The 17,482-nt window shown below is 45.0% G+C and overlaps 1 protein-coding gene across 1 annotated transcript in view; it reads left to right on the top strand.

The window, feature by feature from the left end:
* The window catches only part of ZRANB3 (zinc finger RANBP2-type containing 3), a 413,220-nt gene that overhangs the window by 248,371 nt on the left and 147,367 nt on the right, over nt 1–17,482 (top strand). The window contains exons 9-10 of the mRNA XM_068245929.1: nt 6,268–6,387; nt 10,788–10,907. Coding sequence (XP_068102030.1) covers nt 6,268–6,387; nt 10,788–10,907 — 240 coding nt within the window. The remainder of the gene's footprint in view (nt 1–6,267; nt 6,388–10,787; nt 10,908–17,482) is intronic.

A 17,482-nucleotide genomic window follows, 5' to 3' on the forward strand; every position in this document is an offset into this window, starting at 1 on the left:
AGTGAATGGGACAGCCACGCGGTTTAGCAAAATCTGCGTGCAGCATGTGTTCCCGGACCGCACAGGTCCGGAACGCATGCAGTGTGAACATCAGACATTGCACTCTATGCAATGTCTGATGTCGTGCGTATCGGCCACCTGCACGCGTTTCCAAAACGCGGCTGGAAACGCGTGCAGTAGATTAATTATTTGGTTTATTGTGAGGCAAACAGCAAATAGGATAAAATAACTGAAGACTTAGGCTTCCCATTTTTATTGAAAATGGCAACTGAACAAATATAGAGAAATACACCCTTTGTAAAGGAGGGGGGGGGGGGGATACTAGAGAATTCCGAGATCTACAGTACAGGTAGTCCCCGGTTAACGAACGAGATAGGGACTGTAGGTTCGTTCTTAACCTGAATCTGTTCTTAAGTCAGAACATTGTGCCATCTCTGTCCCCTGTACCTCCTCTGTGCCTCCATTGTCCCCCTCTGTCACCTCTGTCCTTTGAACCTGTTTATACAAGTTTAAAAGCCATTTTTTCTTTGATTTTTTTTTTTTATCGATTTTCTCAAAAACTACAAGTCCAGTTTGAAAACATTTTTTTGACTTGATCCCATGGAAACAGTCGTTCGTAAGTCGGGCGTTCGTAAGTTGGGGACTACCTGTACAATATTGTAGTGGTGCTCACAGACAATTTTCTGTCAAATAATAAGGCAAAGATAAAGAACTTCGTAATAATACCCTCCTCAACAGAGGAGTATTAACCAAACTGGGAGATGTCAAAGACTGGAAGTCTAAACTCCCATTCGGTGGTTGGGATCTGGCTCTGAGGAAAATAGCACAATGCTATGGAGGCACTGAACTTAGTAAAGGTAGCCATACACTGGTCAATAGCCACCAGATCGACCAACAGATAGATCCATCACTGATCGAATCTGATCTCAGAGGGATCTATTGGCTTTCCATCCACTGCACACACATTTTGAATCAATTTTAGCATGAAATCGATTCAAAACCTAGGGAGCCGCCACTGCCACCGCTTTGCCTCGCTGCCCTCAGGCCAGCAACAATAATATCACCTGTCCGCCCGATGAGACCCCGGGTCCCCGCGGTCACTTCTTCTGGTGTCCTCCGTATCTTCACTTCTTGTCCCGTCCTTTGGCAAGCCGAAGATCAAACAGTAGAGAGCTCCCTACTATTTGAACTTTGGCTTGTCACAGAAAGGGACAGGAAGTGACGAGGATATGGAGAAGAAAGCCAGCATGAAGAAGTGACAGCATGGACTGGGGACTGGCGCTGACTGACAGGTCATAGTATTGTTGCTGCTATGCTGTCGGTCATCGACAAATCGAACTCCGCTAGTGACTGCACCTGACCCGCCCATGGTCGAGCGAAATTTTCCGCGTGGACTGTTTGACTGAATCGACTGATGTCTGATGGAAATCGGTCAATGTTTGCGTTAACATTCTCAAAGCAGATTCGATCACAGTGATACCAACGGGATGGGTACCTTAACAAAAGCATAGAAAATGAAACATGCCTATTATGAAAAATAAATCCTATAGGCCAGGACTTGTATATCTGCATAATCTAGCCATGGGGACCATGTCTTTTGGAAGTGGTCTAGTCCATCATAGGTGACTGCCAGCATCTGCCCATGAATCATCCTATGGGTGTGCTGAATTACAGGATCCAATGTCAAAGTGAGTTGACGCCATTGGTGAGGCTAGGTAAGATTTGGCTGACATTGCTATGAATTGGATGAGATGATGGGGAATTTGCAAGGTATATTTAAAGCTTATCTAAATATCTGTGAACGTTACCGTGGAACCTCCTCCCAAGCCCGCCTCTCTTATATTCACCGGACTCCTGAAGTCTTATTGATGATACCAGACTGGGATTGCAGCAGGGTTAATGGAGCCAGGTCTCTAAGTCATGGCAGCCGCCCTGCCTTTTGCGGTGACCTCTGCGAGGGGACATAACATACGCCACTCGCTCCCAGACCTACCCACTGACTGGAGGAAAGGCTAGTAGTTATGCAGCCATGGACATCCCCCAGTATATTGAGCACTGGGGAAAAGTGATAGACGGAGGTTGCATCCTATGAGTGACAGGGAAACGTATGTGTGTGTGCGGGGAAGGGGGGGCTGTATTACACGGGAACAGCATGTATTACATGGGGGAGCAGCAACGCTCATCAGAGCCAAAGTGGCTTTAGCTCTTATGTCTGTCTGGCTAAAAGTTGGGAACCTTCAGAATTTCCTTTTTTTTTTTTTTTTGTGTGCCAGTTCTAGATGTGAAAATATGGGTTAAATAGGTACTTTAACCAAGGTTTAAGCTTCCTCCCAATCAGTAGCTGATCCCCCTTTCCCACAAGAAATCTTTACCTATTCTCGAATAGATCATCAGGGACATCTGTATGGCTGATATTGTGGTAAAACCCCTCCCACAGTGTGATGTCATGACCATGACATAGCTGTTATGGCTATCTCTTTGTCTTTTTAAACAATAAAAGAGCTATATATTACTGACGTGGTGCTGTGGACTCTTCGGGGATGACCATGGTCCTGACAGTTTCCTGTTTGTGAACCTCATTGCATTGTGGGAAATGATGGCTTTTTCCAACTGCCAAGCAAGCAATACCTCCCTCTGCACATAGAACTCTCGGTAACAAACATTCCGTACAGACCACCTGGCAGAACTAGAGATGTCCTCACCAGTGATACATTTCATAATGTAAATCAGGGAGAGGAAAGATTTTACAATGGGAAATGACCTTTATAATGTAAGCATTCTAACAATGTATGGCGTTTAGATCTACAGAAAGCAGTACTTTCAGAGTATCTTATGCCGAAACGGCAAGAAATGGCCCAGTTCTGCACTGAAGAGCTGAATCGCGTCATTCCCCTTCCCCCCCCCCCCCCCCCCCCCCAGATTAACTCCTTATCATTTATTAATGAAAGTCTGTACTTTGCATGTTAATGTTTATTGATAAGTAGCATTTAAAGGGCAAAAAAAGGAGTATTTATAGTTCAATTTAATAAACACGGTACAACTGGGTATTTTCTGCATATTAGATTGAATTCTTATCCTCTATTAATGTTCTCTCAGTTAATACCTTTGGAAGGGCAGCATGTAAAATGCATAAGTCTCTATATTCCTGTTCAATAAAGATGTTCTAATGGTGCGTACAGTGAGCGCGGCTCTTGTACGCAATAACCTGCTCAGATCCGTAAGCTCTATGGCGGATTGTCCCTCGAACTTCAAGTAAAATCTTACTTTTATTCAGAAAACATGGGTAATCTCTTACTACATACTGATGCCCCAGAAGCCATTCTGAAATGTAATTTCCTAGAAACAAGGGGGGAAAGGGGGATAAAACTGAATTAAAACCAGTTAAGTAGAAAAAATGAGGTGGCTTACCTCAATGAAGACTCAATCATGTGATTATTAACTTTTAATAAGCACTGGCAACGCGTTTTGCGTCTCTTTGAGAGCCGTACTAAATGTTGACACAAAGCACTTGTATTTGGCCTGAGGAAGTGGGTGCAGTCCCACGAAATGCGTTGCCAGTGCATATTAAAAGTCATTAATCGTATGATTGGGTTTTCATTGAGGTAAGCCACCTCATTTTTTTCCTTTTAATTGGTTTTAACTTAGTTTTATCATCTTTCCCCGTTGTGCTTTCCACCCTCCCTTGGACGGGTGGACTGCCTTGGCCTTACATCATTCAGCCACCTCTAAGCCCATCCGGTTATTTCTACATCAAAAGCACGACCACACCCAGCTTGCCTGGACACCTGAGTGGAGTCTGGTTTATTTATCTCCACCTGCCTGCATAGGTTGGTTGCCCGACAGCAACCTTTCTTAGTGAGTACTTATTTTATTTCCCTATTTCCTGTCATGACTTACTGCTCCGTCGGGGCTCCCGTTTCTGTGTTTGTTTTCCCTCCAGGGGGTCGTTTGACCACCTCAGTACCTGCAATTTCCTATTAAAATTACTCTTTGTAGCAAGCTATGATTTTCTAGAATTAAAAATGAGTAAACAAGCTCTTTCTTTGAAACCATGCCAACAGTTTACATTGTACTCTTGTAATTGGCTCTCGGGATTTCCAGCAAAATTATTTGAGGTTAAAATCAAAGGACTTGTATCACCTACAGCTGATAAAGAATACTGCTGCCATTCACTGCCACATAACACCAGTCCTGCACTCCCTTTACTGGTTACCTATAAAATGGAGGATACTATTCAAGATTGGCCTACTGACACTTAAATCACTACATACTCTGGGCCCTGAATCCGTGAAAGAAATGTTACAGCTGTGTAGCAATCCCTGCAATCAGCAAAGCGCTGAAAAATCACCCACAAAAATGCGCCTCCTCTGAGCCTGACGCCTGCTCTGAGCCTGACGCCTGCTCTGAGCCTGACGCCTGCTCTGAGCCTGACGCCTGCTCTGAGCCTGACGCCTGCTCTGAGCCTGACGCCTGCTCTGAGCCTGACGCCTGCTCTGAGCCTGACGCCTGCTCTGAGCGTGACGCCTGCTCTGAGCCGGACGCCTGCTCTGAGCGTGACGCCTGCTCTGAGCGTGACGCCTGCTCTGAGCGTGACGCCTGCTCTGAGCGTGACGCCTGCTCTGAGCGTGACGCCTGCTCTGAGCGTGACGCCTGCTCTGAGCGTGACGCCTGCTCTGAGCGTGACGCCTGCTCTGAGCGTGACGCCTGCTCTGAGCCCGACGCCTGCTCTGAGCCCGACGCCTGCTCTGAGCCCGACGCCTGCTCTGAGCCCGACGCCTGCTCTGAGCCCGACGCCTGCTCTGAGCCCGACGCCTCCTCTTAACCTTCTATCTTTTTTTGAGTGAGCTTCTTCTGGTGAGTCGGCCTCCTCCAGTGATAGTCATTTAGAGTGTTTCCTGGATAGGACTAAGTGGAACATGGACCAATGAATGCAGCGATGGAGATGGCACTGTAATGTGTCAGAGTGAAGCTGTGTAATGTCTGTCCATTGATTATTATTGCTATTCTATTTATTTAGTGCCATAATGCTGTAGGGCGTGCACTATACACAGTAATGGGTACAAACACTCATACCCAGCGCAACAACAACATCCATCAATACAAATCCATACATATGCACATGATGTGCACATGCATAATGATGTAAAGCGAATAAGAACACCAAACAGTACAAGTACTCAATGTTTAAAGGGTACCTGATGTGAGAGGGATATGGAGGCTGCTATATCTATTTCCTTTTAAACAATACCAGTTGCCTGGCTATCCTGCTGATCTCTTTGGCTGCAGTAGTATCTGGATCACACACCTGAAACGAGCATGCAGCTAATCCAGTCAGACTTGAGTCAAACATCTGATCTGCTGCATGCTTGTTCAGGGTCTATGGCTAAAAGTGTTTGAGGCAGAGGATCAGCAGTACAGCCAGGCAATCTGTATTGTTTAAAAGGAGACAAATAGCCTCAATATTCCTCTCATTTCAGGTGTGCTTTAATAAAGCCAGAGACCCAAAAAGAGTGGTCAGCACCTCCACAAAAATGCTCTTTTACTTAAAACATAGCTCTTTATTAGGATATATTAAAATCCATAAAATGGTAGAAAAGTATGGGGCCATTAACCAGCTGGTTAACAGCTCCATACTTTTCTTACCACTTTCACCATTTTTATGTTTTTTACTATATCCTAATAAAAAACTATGTTTTAAGTAAAAGAGCATTTTTGTGGAGGTGCTGACCACTCTGCCCGTTCAGATCAGAAATGCGGATGGCCATTCGTGCGGACCACAACGCGTACGAACGCACGCCATCCGCGTTTGTATGCGTTGTGTGGCTGATCCGATCACTGAAAAGTGAATGGGTCAGCCGCGCGTTTTGTCAAAATCTGCGTGCAGCATGCGTTCCCGGACCGCACAGGTCCGGAACGCATGCAGTGTGAACATCAGACAGCGCACTCTATGCACTGTCTGATGTCGTGCGTGTCGGCCTCCTGCACGCGTTTCCAAAATGCCGCTGGAAACGCGTGCAGTCTGAACAGACCAGTGGTACTGACAGACGGAAGGTCTGAGCACTCCTGAATCTTTTTCCTTTTTTTGGACACTGTGGGTGCTGATCATACTTACAAAAGCTTTAATGAAGCCAGTACGGCAGAGCGTAGAAACAATAGAGTGGGAGGACTTTGCCCTGTTGCGCTCATCACCTAGAGGCTTGCATCCGTTTCTGTTGTATTGCTCAGAGTCACACTGTGAATAGCATCTTGTTGTGCTTTATTTTACAGGCCGGAGCAGTGAAGGACTACGTTAAGATGATGCTGGAGAATGACAATGTGAAGTTCTTGGTGTTTGCGCACCACCTCTCCATGCTGCAGGCCTGCACTGAGGCTGCCATAGAGAACAAGGTAACCCCTGTCATAATGAAGCGTTCCCCAGAGCCCCCTGACCACTCTGAACAGGTGATAACACAAAGGAATCTTTCCACACACAGCAGCCTCTGGAGAATGTCTCTGCAGCATCTGGAATATAAAGCCAGCCCATAGCGCCAGTCAGGCTGGTCGCCCAGTTACTGTGCAGCTCTGGGCTCCTCTACATGGAATAAATAATGGTGTAAAGTGGAAGCCTGATTTTATGGAAGCTTTTTCTCTACCTCCCACTCAGGGCCTGGACAAGATTCTCCCACACTGGAGGCAGAGATTTCAAATGTGCCCCCGGAAGACACCCTGCCCAGTTCGGATAGCCAGATGAGCTCCCAGTATAAGTTAGCCCCCATCTCCAGTGTAGATAGTCAGCTGTGCCTCTAGTATTAGGAAGACTCCCTTCCCAGTGTAATCAGCTGTGCCCCCATTATTAGGTAGCCCCTTCCTCAGTAAAGATAGTCAATTATGCCCCCAGTGTTAGGTAGCCCCCTTCTCAGTATAGTCAGATGTGCTTCCAGTATAAGGAAGACCCCTGCCCAGTTTAGATAGTCAGCTGTGCCCCCAGTATTAGGTAGCCCCCTACCCAGTGTAGAGAATCAGCTCTGCCCCAGTAAAAGTTTGCCCCTTCCTCAATATAGTCAGTTGTGCCCCCAGTATTAGGTAGGCTCTTTCACCAGTATAGTCAGCTGTGCCCCTCAGTATTACCCAAGTAGTAGGTAGCCATATCCCAGTGTAGATAGCCAGATGAGCACCCCAGTTTTAGGAAGACCCCTTGCCCAGTTTAGATAGTCAACTGTTCCCTCCACCTCCATTCCAGTGTAGATAGCCAGAAGAAACCCCCAGTATTAAGTAGTTCCCCCCCCCCCCAATATGGATAGATGTGCCCTCAGTAGTACGTAGTCCCTTCCCCAGTATAGTCAGCTGTGCCCCCAGTAATGGGTAACTCCCTCCCTAGTACAGATAGATATGCTTCCAGTGCAGATAGATGATCTGCAATAGAGATAGTGAGATGAGCCCAAAGTAATTGTTAGCCTCCCCCCATACGCATAGTATGTGGAGTGGAGCTTGCCTGAATAATTACCTCTCACACAGTCGGGATCTTCAGAATCTATTTTATTTGGCCAAATAAGTTTGCACTTACAGGAATTCCTTTGTCTGTAACATGGGTCCCCACAACACCCGCAAATGTCTCTGTCCTGACAACTCCCTCAAATGTCTCTGTCCCGACGACTCCCACCAAATGTTTCTGTCCTGACGATTCCCCCAAATGTCTCTGTCCCGACGACTCCCCCGAATGTCTCTGTCCCAACGACTCCCCCGAATGTCTCTGTCCCGACCACTCCCCTGAATGTCTCTGTCCAGACCACTCCCCCGAATGTCTCTGTCCAGACCACTCCCCCAAATGTCTCTGTCCTGACAACTCCACCAAATGTCTGTCCCGATGACTCCCCCAAATGTCTCTGTACTGACGACTCCCCCAAATGTCTCTGTCCCGACGACTCCCCCCAAATGTCTCTGTCCTGACTACTCCCCCAAATGTCTCTGTCCTGACTACTCCCCCAAATGTCTCTGTCCTGACTACTCCCCCAAAAGCCCTTACACTCTATCTCAGAGTACAACTTTTCTGGTCTTCAGACGTGACAATAGGATGAGGAAGGAGGAAGTGATCCCTCCTCCGGGCTGTCTGCCTCCATTATCCGAGGGGAACAGCCGAAGGTTTAATTAGGATATTCCCGACTTTTATTATTGATCTTAGTGGTAATTGCACAGAGGAGCTCTCCGCACTTTCATATTTACTAAAACTGAGTTAGAAGGCCCCGTGGGAGATGCTGAAAAGCTTAATTGGGAGTGATTTCAGGCCATTAATAGCTCGGCGATGCTCAGTGTCACCGAAGCCCGCAGTCAATAAACTGCTGGTGACAGCTTAATTAATAAGTAACTTCAATTGTAAGCTCTGCAAGGCAGAGCATCTCTCTGTTCCTTCTACATCTCCTCAATGCGCGGCCTGCTTTGTATTTAACCTCATTATTTGGATCGATCGCTTCTCTTTTTCCGTTAGAGAGAGAACCCGCCATCGTCTGCAGTTTATGGCTTTTGTGTATAACTAGGATAATTCATACACTTAATGGCAACACAGGAGCAAGTAAACCCACCTGTTCAATTTACATACGCTCACGTATGTGTGTGTGTATATATATATATATATATATATATATATATACCCCGCTAGCTGTTTACCGCATGTGCCGTTTATCCAGAAACGCTACATGAATACATTTCCATATATTTGTAAGTCAAAATGGTCTTTTAAATTAAAGGGGATGTACATGGGTTGAGATTTTTTTTCTTCTATAATTTACAAATTAAGAATGATATGCGTTTATGATAGCTGTGTGATTATTGCAGACAGGCACTCCTGTCTAGCATTTTCTTTCAAGGCTTACAGTGAACCTAAAGCGAAGCTTACATATTTATTTCCTTTTAAGAAATACCAGTTGGCTGACAGCCCTGCTGATCTCTTTGGCTGTCGTAGTGTCTGAATCACACACCTGAAACAAGCATGGGGATATTCCAATCAGACTTAAGTCCAGAAACACCTGTTCTGCATGCTTGTTCAGGGTCTATGGCTAAAAGAATTAGGGGCAGGACAGCCAGGCAGTCTGCATTGTTTAAAAGGAAATAAATACGGCAGCCGCCATATACTTCTCCCTTAAGGTTCCCTGATTCTGGGGGCTGAGCGGATCAGGTAGCCTCCTAAGCCGCCGATCCTGTGGGACGCACTGGCCCACTTTCACTTTCATGACCTCTGGGTAACGACGCTGGAATGAGAGAATTGTTTTCTCACCAGTGTGCAGGGAAACGGGGGAGCGGCAGGGGCGTGGCCAGGGAGAGAGAGCTGCCCAATGGCAGCTCTGGAAACGTTTAGAGCAGGGAATCCCTCTCATACAATGTTTACAATTATTGTCGCTAATCTCGGGGGGCTAAGTGCGGCGCGGCGGGTGGGTTCTGTGAGCAGCGGTGGGGGACTCAGAGGCATGTTATGAGGCAGAGGACATGCCTCTGTGTCCCATATGCCCCCTTAAAAAGTAGACAACCCAACGTGATCCTCAGGTCCATAATTAAATACTTCACAAGGAGAGGGAGGCCGGAACCTCCAGAGGCTTCCTATGACATACTTTTGTCCTCTACCATGTTTATGATGCTGAAACCAGGAACATTACTGTAAAAGGGGGTACCCTGAGTAATTGAATGCACTACATGTCACTACAGTGCCTCTTTATAGTGACCCTGGAGCAGTGGCCTAAAATGAAAATTGAGACTTACCTGAGGCTTCCTCCAGCCCCCTGTAGCCCGTGAGGTCCGCTGGCATCCTCTTCCTCCCTACTGTGGTCTGGCTGGAGGCTTCAGTAAGTCGCACGCAATCTCGTAGGTCACCGTAAGAGTTCTGTGCATGCGTGGTTCTTTAAAGACTGAACAGCGCATGCACAGGACTCTTACAGCGACCGGCATGACGCGCAGGGTACACGCCAGAGGCGCGCATGAGCGGCTTCAGCCAAAGTCGCTGGATTACCAAAGCTGCCAGCTAGACCACGGAAGGGAGTAAGAGGATGCCGGCGGATAAGACCCAATTTTCATTTTAGGCCAGTTTTCAGGGGCACTTTAAGGTAAACAAACATCATATAAAATGAAAAATGCCTGGTTCAAACAATGCAATTTCCCATTCGATAGACATTTCAAATCGATTATTTCTAACAGGTCCGCTCTAATAAGAAAAACAATCGAAAATCAGATTCTACCTGTCGGATAAAATCAATTCCACCAGTTTGACGGGAAATTGCATGGCATGTACAATGTCTCTTTCATTTTATGCTTTAAAGAGACACTGAAAAAAAATTATGATACAATTATTTGTATGTGTAGTACAGCTAAGAAATAAAACATTAGGAACAGAGACATAAGTCTAATATTGTTTCCAGTACAGGAAGAGTTTAGAAACTCCAGTTATTATCTATGCAAAAAAGCCACTGAGCTCCACGACTTTCAAAGTCGCAGGAAGCTCTGTCTTCTGAAGCTTGTTATCTCAACTGTCAGACACTGTATTTTCATTTTCTCTCCGGAGGACAGGTCTGTAAAAACATTTTGAATGCTGAGTAGTGTGTAAACTGTAATTATAAGAGACTGATGCAATGTTATAAAAACACTAACTGAAAATAAAAATATGAGGATATTTTCTTTGCTACCAATCTTCTAGTAATTATCCGTACTACACAATCAATTCATTATCATAATTTTTTTTCTGCTTCATTGTCTTTCTAAGTTTGGTTAAGAGGCACTGTATTGATATATATTACAGTAAATTAAGATTTTTTTTATTGTATTTCCAGGCTCGATATATCCGCATAGATGGTAGTGTCCCTTCAGCAGAGCGAATTCATCTTGTGCACCAGTTTCAGAGTGATCCGGATACTCGGGTGGCTATACTGAGCATCCAAGCCGCTGGACAGGTGAGTGAGGCCGTGTGTTGGGATTACTTTCATAAGTACGTCTGTTATAAAGCAGAAGTGTGCAAAGTTTAAAAGCAAAGGATGGTTTCTACAAAATAAATAATAACATTGCAGTAAACGATTGTGGGCTGTTATCCACCACAGAATTTGCTGCATGTGTTTCAGCAAATCATAGTGTGAGTTATGCAAAGACAACAGGAATGCACAGACTACGCAGTCTGATGCTCCCACCAGGGCCGTTTCTCCCACGAAGCAAGGTGAAACATTTGCATCAGGCGGCAAAGATTACAGGGACAGTATGTGTGTACTGTGTTTACACTAACAGCATGCAGTCAGAGTGGGGGAAGTGAGGTGAAGAGGTCATCATTGGGGAAAAGCAGCTTGTTGTGCTGTGTGAGTCTGATAGTGAGTGAGGAGCGGGGAGGCAGGAGAGCAGCGGTGTTTCATTTGACTTGCACGGCAGAAGGGAGGAGGTGGCACTTCCGTCCTGTCTAAGGAGGAATGGAGTGGCTGAGTCCTCACAAGTTTGCTTCAATCAGCAAACAGTCTAGAACCGGCCCTATCTCACACTGCTGCAGTATGTTATCGAAACACACTGTCACATGCATTTATTGTCACTGAATGGGATGAGTGCTGCGTCATGACATTCCTGTACAAAGTACAGACACTTGCTTTGTACATACAGTGGTTCTCAAGCTTTCAGAATAGTGACATAAGGTGATTAGTTGGTGCTATTGCAGTCACATGCAGCACCCCCAAAAAAAGAACTTACCCTTAAAGAGAATCCAAGGCGAGGGTGATATGGAGGCTGCCATATTTATTTCCTTTTAAGCAATACCAGTTGCCTGGCAGTCCTTCTGATCCTCTGCCTCTAATACTGTTAGCCACAGACAGTGAACAAGCATGCAGCAGATCAGGTGTTTCTGACACTATTGCCAGATCTGACAAGATTAGCTGCATGCTTGTTTCTGGTGTAATTCAGACACTACTTCAAACAAGTACACCAGCAGGGCTGCCAGACAACTGGTATTGTTTAAAAAGAAAGAAATATGGCAGCCTCCATATCCCTCCCTTCTCAGGTTCACTTTAACCACTTTACCAGCAGCGGTGCGGATATCTCCGTCGCTTTTTCCACCCTGTCAGCACCAGTGACGGAGATATCCGCACCTCCCGCCGCTGTCCACGCCCTCCCTCGCTCGTGCACGCGCCCCCGCTTGTGCACGCCGCCGCCCGCTTGCGCAGAGATCAATGAATGGGAAAAAACGTTCCCGTTCGTTGATGGAAGCCCCCTGCAATGATCGTCTGCTTCTATGAGAAGCAGCGCGATCATTGTGAAAAAAAAAGTTTCCAGCCTCATAATACTTCCTGCAAGCGTACTTCCTACGCTTGCAGGTTGCATAAACAAATAGTTACTGTGGCCATCTTGTGGCCAAATAGTAAAACTACACCCTAAAGCATTTTTCATATACAAATACATTAGTTTTACACTAAAAATTAACTCATTACCTCCCACACTCCCCAATTTTTTTTTTTAATAAAAAAAAAAAATTACAATAAAAAAAAATACCTAAATGGTTACCTTAGGGACTGAACTTTTTAAATATGTATGTCAAGAGGGTACAACACAGTTACTTTATAAACTATGGGCTTTTAATTAGGGATGGATGCAAAACTGAAAAAATGCACCTTTATTTCCAAATAAATATTGGCGCCAAACATTCTGATAGGGACATCATTTAAACGGTTTTATGACTGGGACAAATGGGCAAATACATTTCATGAAAAACTGAAAAAAAAATAATGAATTTTTCCCCACATTTTTCCTATTTTCCCATTAAAACACATTTAGAATAAAATAATTCTTGGCATAATGTCCCACCTAAAGAAAGCCTAATTGGTGGCAAAAAAACAAGATATAATTCATTTCATTGTGATAAGTAATGATAAAGTTATAGGCAAATGAATGGAAGGAGCGCTGAAAGGTGAAAATTGCTCTGGTGCTCAAGGGGTAAAACCCCTCAGTGGTGAAGTGGTTAAAGAGAACCCGAGGTGGGCTTGATAATATTAGGACACAGAGGCTTGTTCTGTATACAATGACCAGGCTCTGTGTCCTTCCAGCGTTCCTCCAGCCCCCCCCCCCACCCCCACTTGGCTCTTCTGTCCACCATTAAAAAAAAAAAACACCAGGCTAGCGACACGCAGATTGTCGCTAGCCTGTTATTTACCTCTGCCCTGTCATTCACCCGTTGCATCACCGCCTAAGCTGCATGACTCGCATGCCCAGGGAACGTTCGCAGTTGCTGGCTCGTGATCACGATAGGCTCACAAATGAGTCAGGCATGTGCAGTTGCACACGACTCCCAGCTGGGTCGCGCAGCTTATGAAGATGCCAGCAGGAGGATGGAGGGGACCCAGAAGATGCCAAGGGACCAACCGGGCAACTGGGGGCTGGAGGAAGCCCTAAGTAAGTTCAGTATTACATTTTTGGACTCTGTGCAGAGTCCCTTTAAGGGAGTTCACAGGCAGTGACTGAGGTTCGGTGGACGGCGCCGGAAGCCTCCGGAGGATCCAGAGTCTTTCCTCTCCTTAGATATGTATTTGATTTTTTTGATTCTTCACCTTGAGTTATTTTTAAAATATTCTAACCCCTTTCTACACTATTCAAAACTAAAGCAGGGAAAAAAACAAACCAGGAATTGAGCGTCCTTCGAAACAGTGATTCTGATTGGTTGCTTTGTACAGCTTTTTCGTTTTTGTTGGTTTTCTCTGCAACTGTCCTAAGAAGTTATTATCTTTGGTTACATTTGTCGCTACTGTGTGAGAGATAGAGTGATCAGTAAAGCTGGCCGCATACGTGGCCATAAGGGCTCTCAACACCCATTCTCACTCACTTCCAATCAGTGATTGGAATCTATAACGCCTATCCTATGCATTGATATGTATAATACATATATAATAACATATATGATACAAGCCAGCTGTTCTGCCAATAGACCACCCGCCAATGTAACGCTCATTTTATGCTAATCATTCCTGATTACGCTCCAGTATAATTATTTTATAATGCCCTTTCATTTTAGCTGAATGCAATCAGACAGTTATTGGTAAAGCTTCTTATTCTTGCTGGAGAGGCTCTGACTTTCCTCTGTTGTATCTCCCACCATTCAACCCCATTGGCCTCAATTCTCTAAGCTTTACCTCATTTGGCAATGCAGAAAACAGCTGATTTTACTGACCACCTTGCCAAATGCCAATTCACTAAACCTATTACCGGACTGAAAAGTAAAATTACTGACGAGTGAAATAAATTACCGACTTGTGCGGTAAATACCTCAACAAATGTCAATAAATTGCATTTCAAAATGATAAGTGTTTTGTATTTACCTCCAGCTCTGATCAGTCGGTAACTCACAATCTCCGTGCGGTAACAGATGTAGCAGGCAGCCAAAAGGGAGAGCCACACAGCTCTGCTGCTCAACCCATGTGATCAGATATTCTGGTGGGCAGGACATCAGAATGGCCGAGCAGGAGAAATACCACATTAGGTGGTAAGATTTCCTGTATATAGTAGATGTTTGGTAACATAACGAAAAGCATTCTTCAGTCCATTAAATACTGTTCGGTAGTCTCACCAGCTGTGGAGCAGGTCAGGCAGGAAGCTGTGAGTCTTCCCTTAAGTAGTGTGCATGCGTTCTTCTTCTACTTCTCTCCAGTGCAGGCCCGGATTTACCTCAGAGGAGCCTATAGGCACAAATGTCCTGGCACCCTAGACTTCGCCCTCCATGAATCTACAACCCCCCCCCAATCCGCACCGCAAGTGTGCTGGCTGGCCCAGCCCTTACTTTCATTGCCCCTCATACGAAGCTACAGGTGCCCCTTAGCTAAAGGAACCTCAATATTAAGTAGCTAGAAGTTTCCTTGACTGAAGGGAGATCTTGTCAGTGGAGAGCAGGGGAGTAACCTCTCATGTATACTCTCAATCCGGCCCTGTTCCAGTGCATCCCCGGCATCTAGAGAGAGCTAATTGAGGCCATTTTGGTGATGTGACATCGCATAGCCACAGCAGAACCAAATAATGGAAGGTGCGCATAGGGCCTAGTAGCTGAGTGAAGAGTGGAATCTGGAAGCTGGGCCATAAAAGGTGGCCCTATCGGCTGGGCAAACTTTAAGCAGCCCGGGCCACATGCTGCGGACTGCGGGCCGCATTCCTTAACCCATTCGCGTTCCGTCGTTTTCACTTGAAAAATGTTCACCTCCCATTCATTAGCCTATAACTTTATCACTACTTATCACAATGAACTGATCTATATCTTGTTTTTTCCGCCACCAATTAGGCTTTCTTTGGGGGGTACATTTTGCTAAGAGCCACTTTACTGTAAATGCATTTTAACAGGAAGAATAAGAAAAAAACGGAAAAAATTGATTATTTCTCAGTTTTCAGCCATTATAGTTTTAAAATAATACATGCCTCCATAATTAAAACTCACGTATTGTATTTGCCCATATGTCCCGGTTATTACACCGTTAAAATTATGTCCCTATCACAATATATGGCGACAATATTTTATTTGGAAATAAAGGTGCATTTTTTCCGTTTTGCATCTATCACTATTTACAAGTTTAAAATAAAAAAATATAGAAATATTTCATCTTTACATTGATATTTAAAAAGTTTAGACCTTTAGGTAAATATTTACGTGTTTTTTTTTTCTTATTGTAATGTTTTTTTTTATATTAAACATTTTATTTGGGTAGTTTTGGGAGGGTGGGATGTAAACAATAGGTTTATAATGTAAATGTGTCTTGATTTTTATTTTTTTTTACTTTTAGTTGTAGTATTACTTTTTGACCACAGGATGGCGGCCATGAGTTTGTTTACATGACGTCACTCTAAGCGTAACATACGCTTAGAGAGACGCATGGGGGAAGTAACAGCCAGAAAAGGCGCAGCTTCCAAGAGAAGCTGTCGCTTTTTCAGCGGGGGAGAGGAATCAGTGATCGGGCACCATAGCCCGATTCACTGATTGCCTGGCTAACGAACCGCGGGCCGGGAGCATGCGTGCACGGCCGCGGGAGCACGCGGTAGCACGCATGGTTCCTGGATGTAGTTTCTACGTCCAGGATCCAAAATAGGTTAAATTCCAACCCCCCTGCAGAGTTGCGAGCGGTGGGGGATTTGAAACTCCCCTTGATCGCCGATTCCCACATTGCGTCTTTATGGCAACAGGGCGTCACTTGATGTGATGTCGAGACGTGCCAGCGTACTACACGCTGCCAGCCAGGGCGTCACGTGACGTCGAGGCGTGCCAGCGTATTACATGCTGGCAGCCAGCTTGTAATATGCGGGGTGTAGTTTACCCAGCGCTGCTCTGTCAGATACCCCCCACCATGGTCTGTAGATGATGGGTGGGTCTAGTCTGGTAGCAGAAGGGCATCTTTAACCTCCCTGGCGTTAAGTTTCTGGTGGGTTTCTGTGAAAAAAGGTGAATTAATTTTTGCATGTAACTTACCAAGATGCTTCATACAAAGGTCTAGTATGCATTTTGTAATAAAAGTTCTAAACACAAAATCATGTAAAAAAAATTATTTTAATTTATTTTTTTCTTTCTGCCAGGCCACGATTTCTCCACTCTTTAGCTTTTTAACAGAAAACCTGCAGTTTTTGCATGCATTTTGCATATTAAAATTTGCGACCGTGTGCAAATTTTTGCATGCAGGTTTCCAGAGCATGCAAAAATTTGCAGAAGAATTCAAATTTTAATGTAAAAATGAATGCGAAAAAGCTAGTTCACACTGGACGCTTTGGTAGGGTTTGCTGATCGTCTGCGATCAGCAAATAGCTGTTTTTTCACTGTACAGGAAAGCGATTTAGGAGTGATTGGGTCTTGTGATTCTATAACATTGAAATGCAATCGCTCCAAAAATGTTGCATGCACCATCAGCAAATCGCTAATCACTGGCAATCGCTACAGTGTGAACTCTACCATTGACTTGTATTAGGAACAGCATTTTGCTGATCGCCAGTGATCAGCAAATCACTGAAAAATAGCCCATTGCGAACTAACCCTTGGGCTCATCCATACCGCCAGGGAGGTTAAAAGATGTAGTTGCAAGCACCACGCCAATAAAATATTGCAGCTGTCAAGGTCTCTGTCATCTGATTGTGCAATATCTCACAAGATAATATGCTCTACTTCTCCTATGTTTATACCATATGTCCAGTTACTTTTGTGTGTGGTTCAGTTTTTGTTGCCGCAATAGCAGCATAGGTGGTGATATACAGGCTGGGAACGCGAAGAATCACTCGCGTTCCCATGCCTGTCGGCCGGTGACGGCCAAACCGGAAGTGTTCGCTGGCGGGTCCTGGAGCGTCAGAGCGGGGCTGCGAGGGCACCGATCGGCTGCTGGGGGCTGAGGGAAGCCCCAGGTGAGTAAATCTCATTTTTTATACTTGACTTAAGTTTCCCTTTAACAATTTATACATTACTGTAACAGTAAAACTACAAGAATATGTATTAGAAACAGTATTGTATGTTTTGTACATGAAGACAACTTTGTTTCCCAGAGGTATAGAC

The sequence above is a fragment of the Hyperolius riggenbachi genome, chromosome 7 (assembly GCF_040937935.1).
Source record: "Hyperolius riggenbachi isolate aHypRig1 chromosome 7, aHypRig1.pri, whole genome shotgun sequence".
NCBI lineage: Eukaryota > Metazoa > Chordata > Amphibia > Anura > Hyperoliidae > Hyperolius > Hyperolius riggenbachi.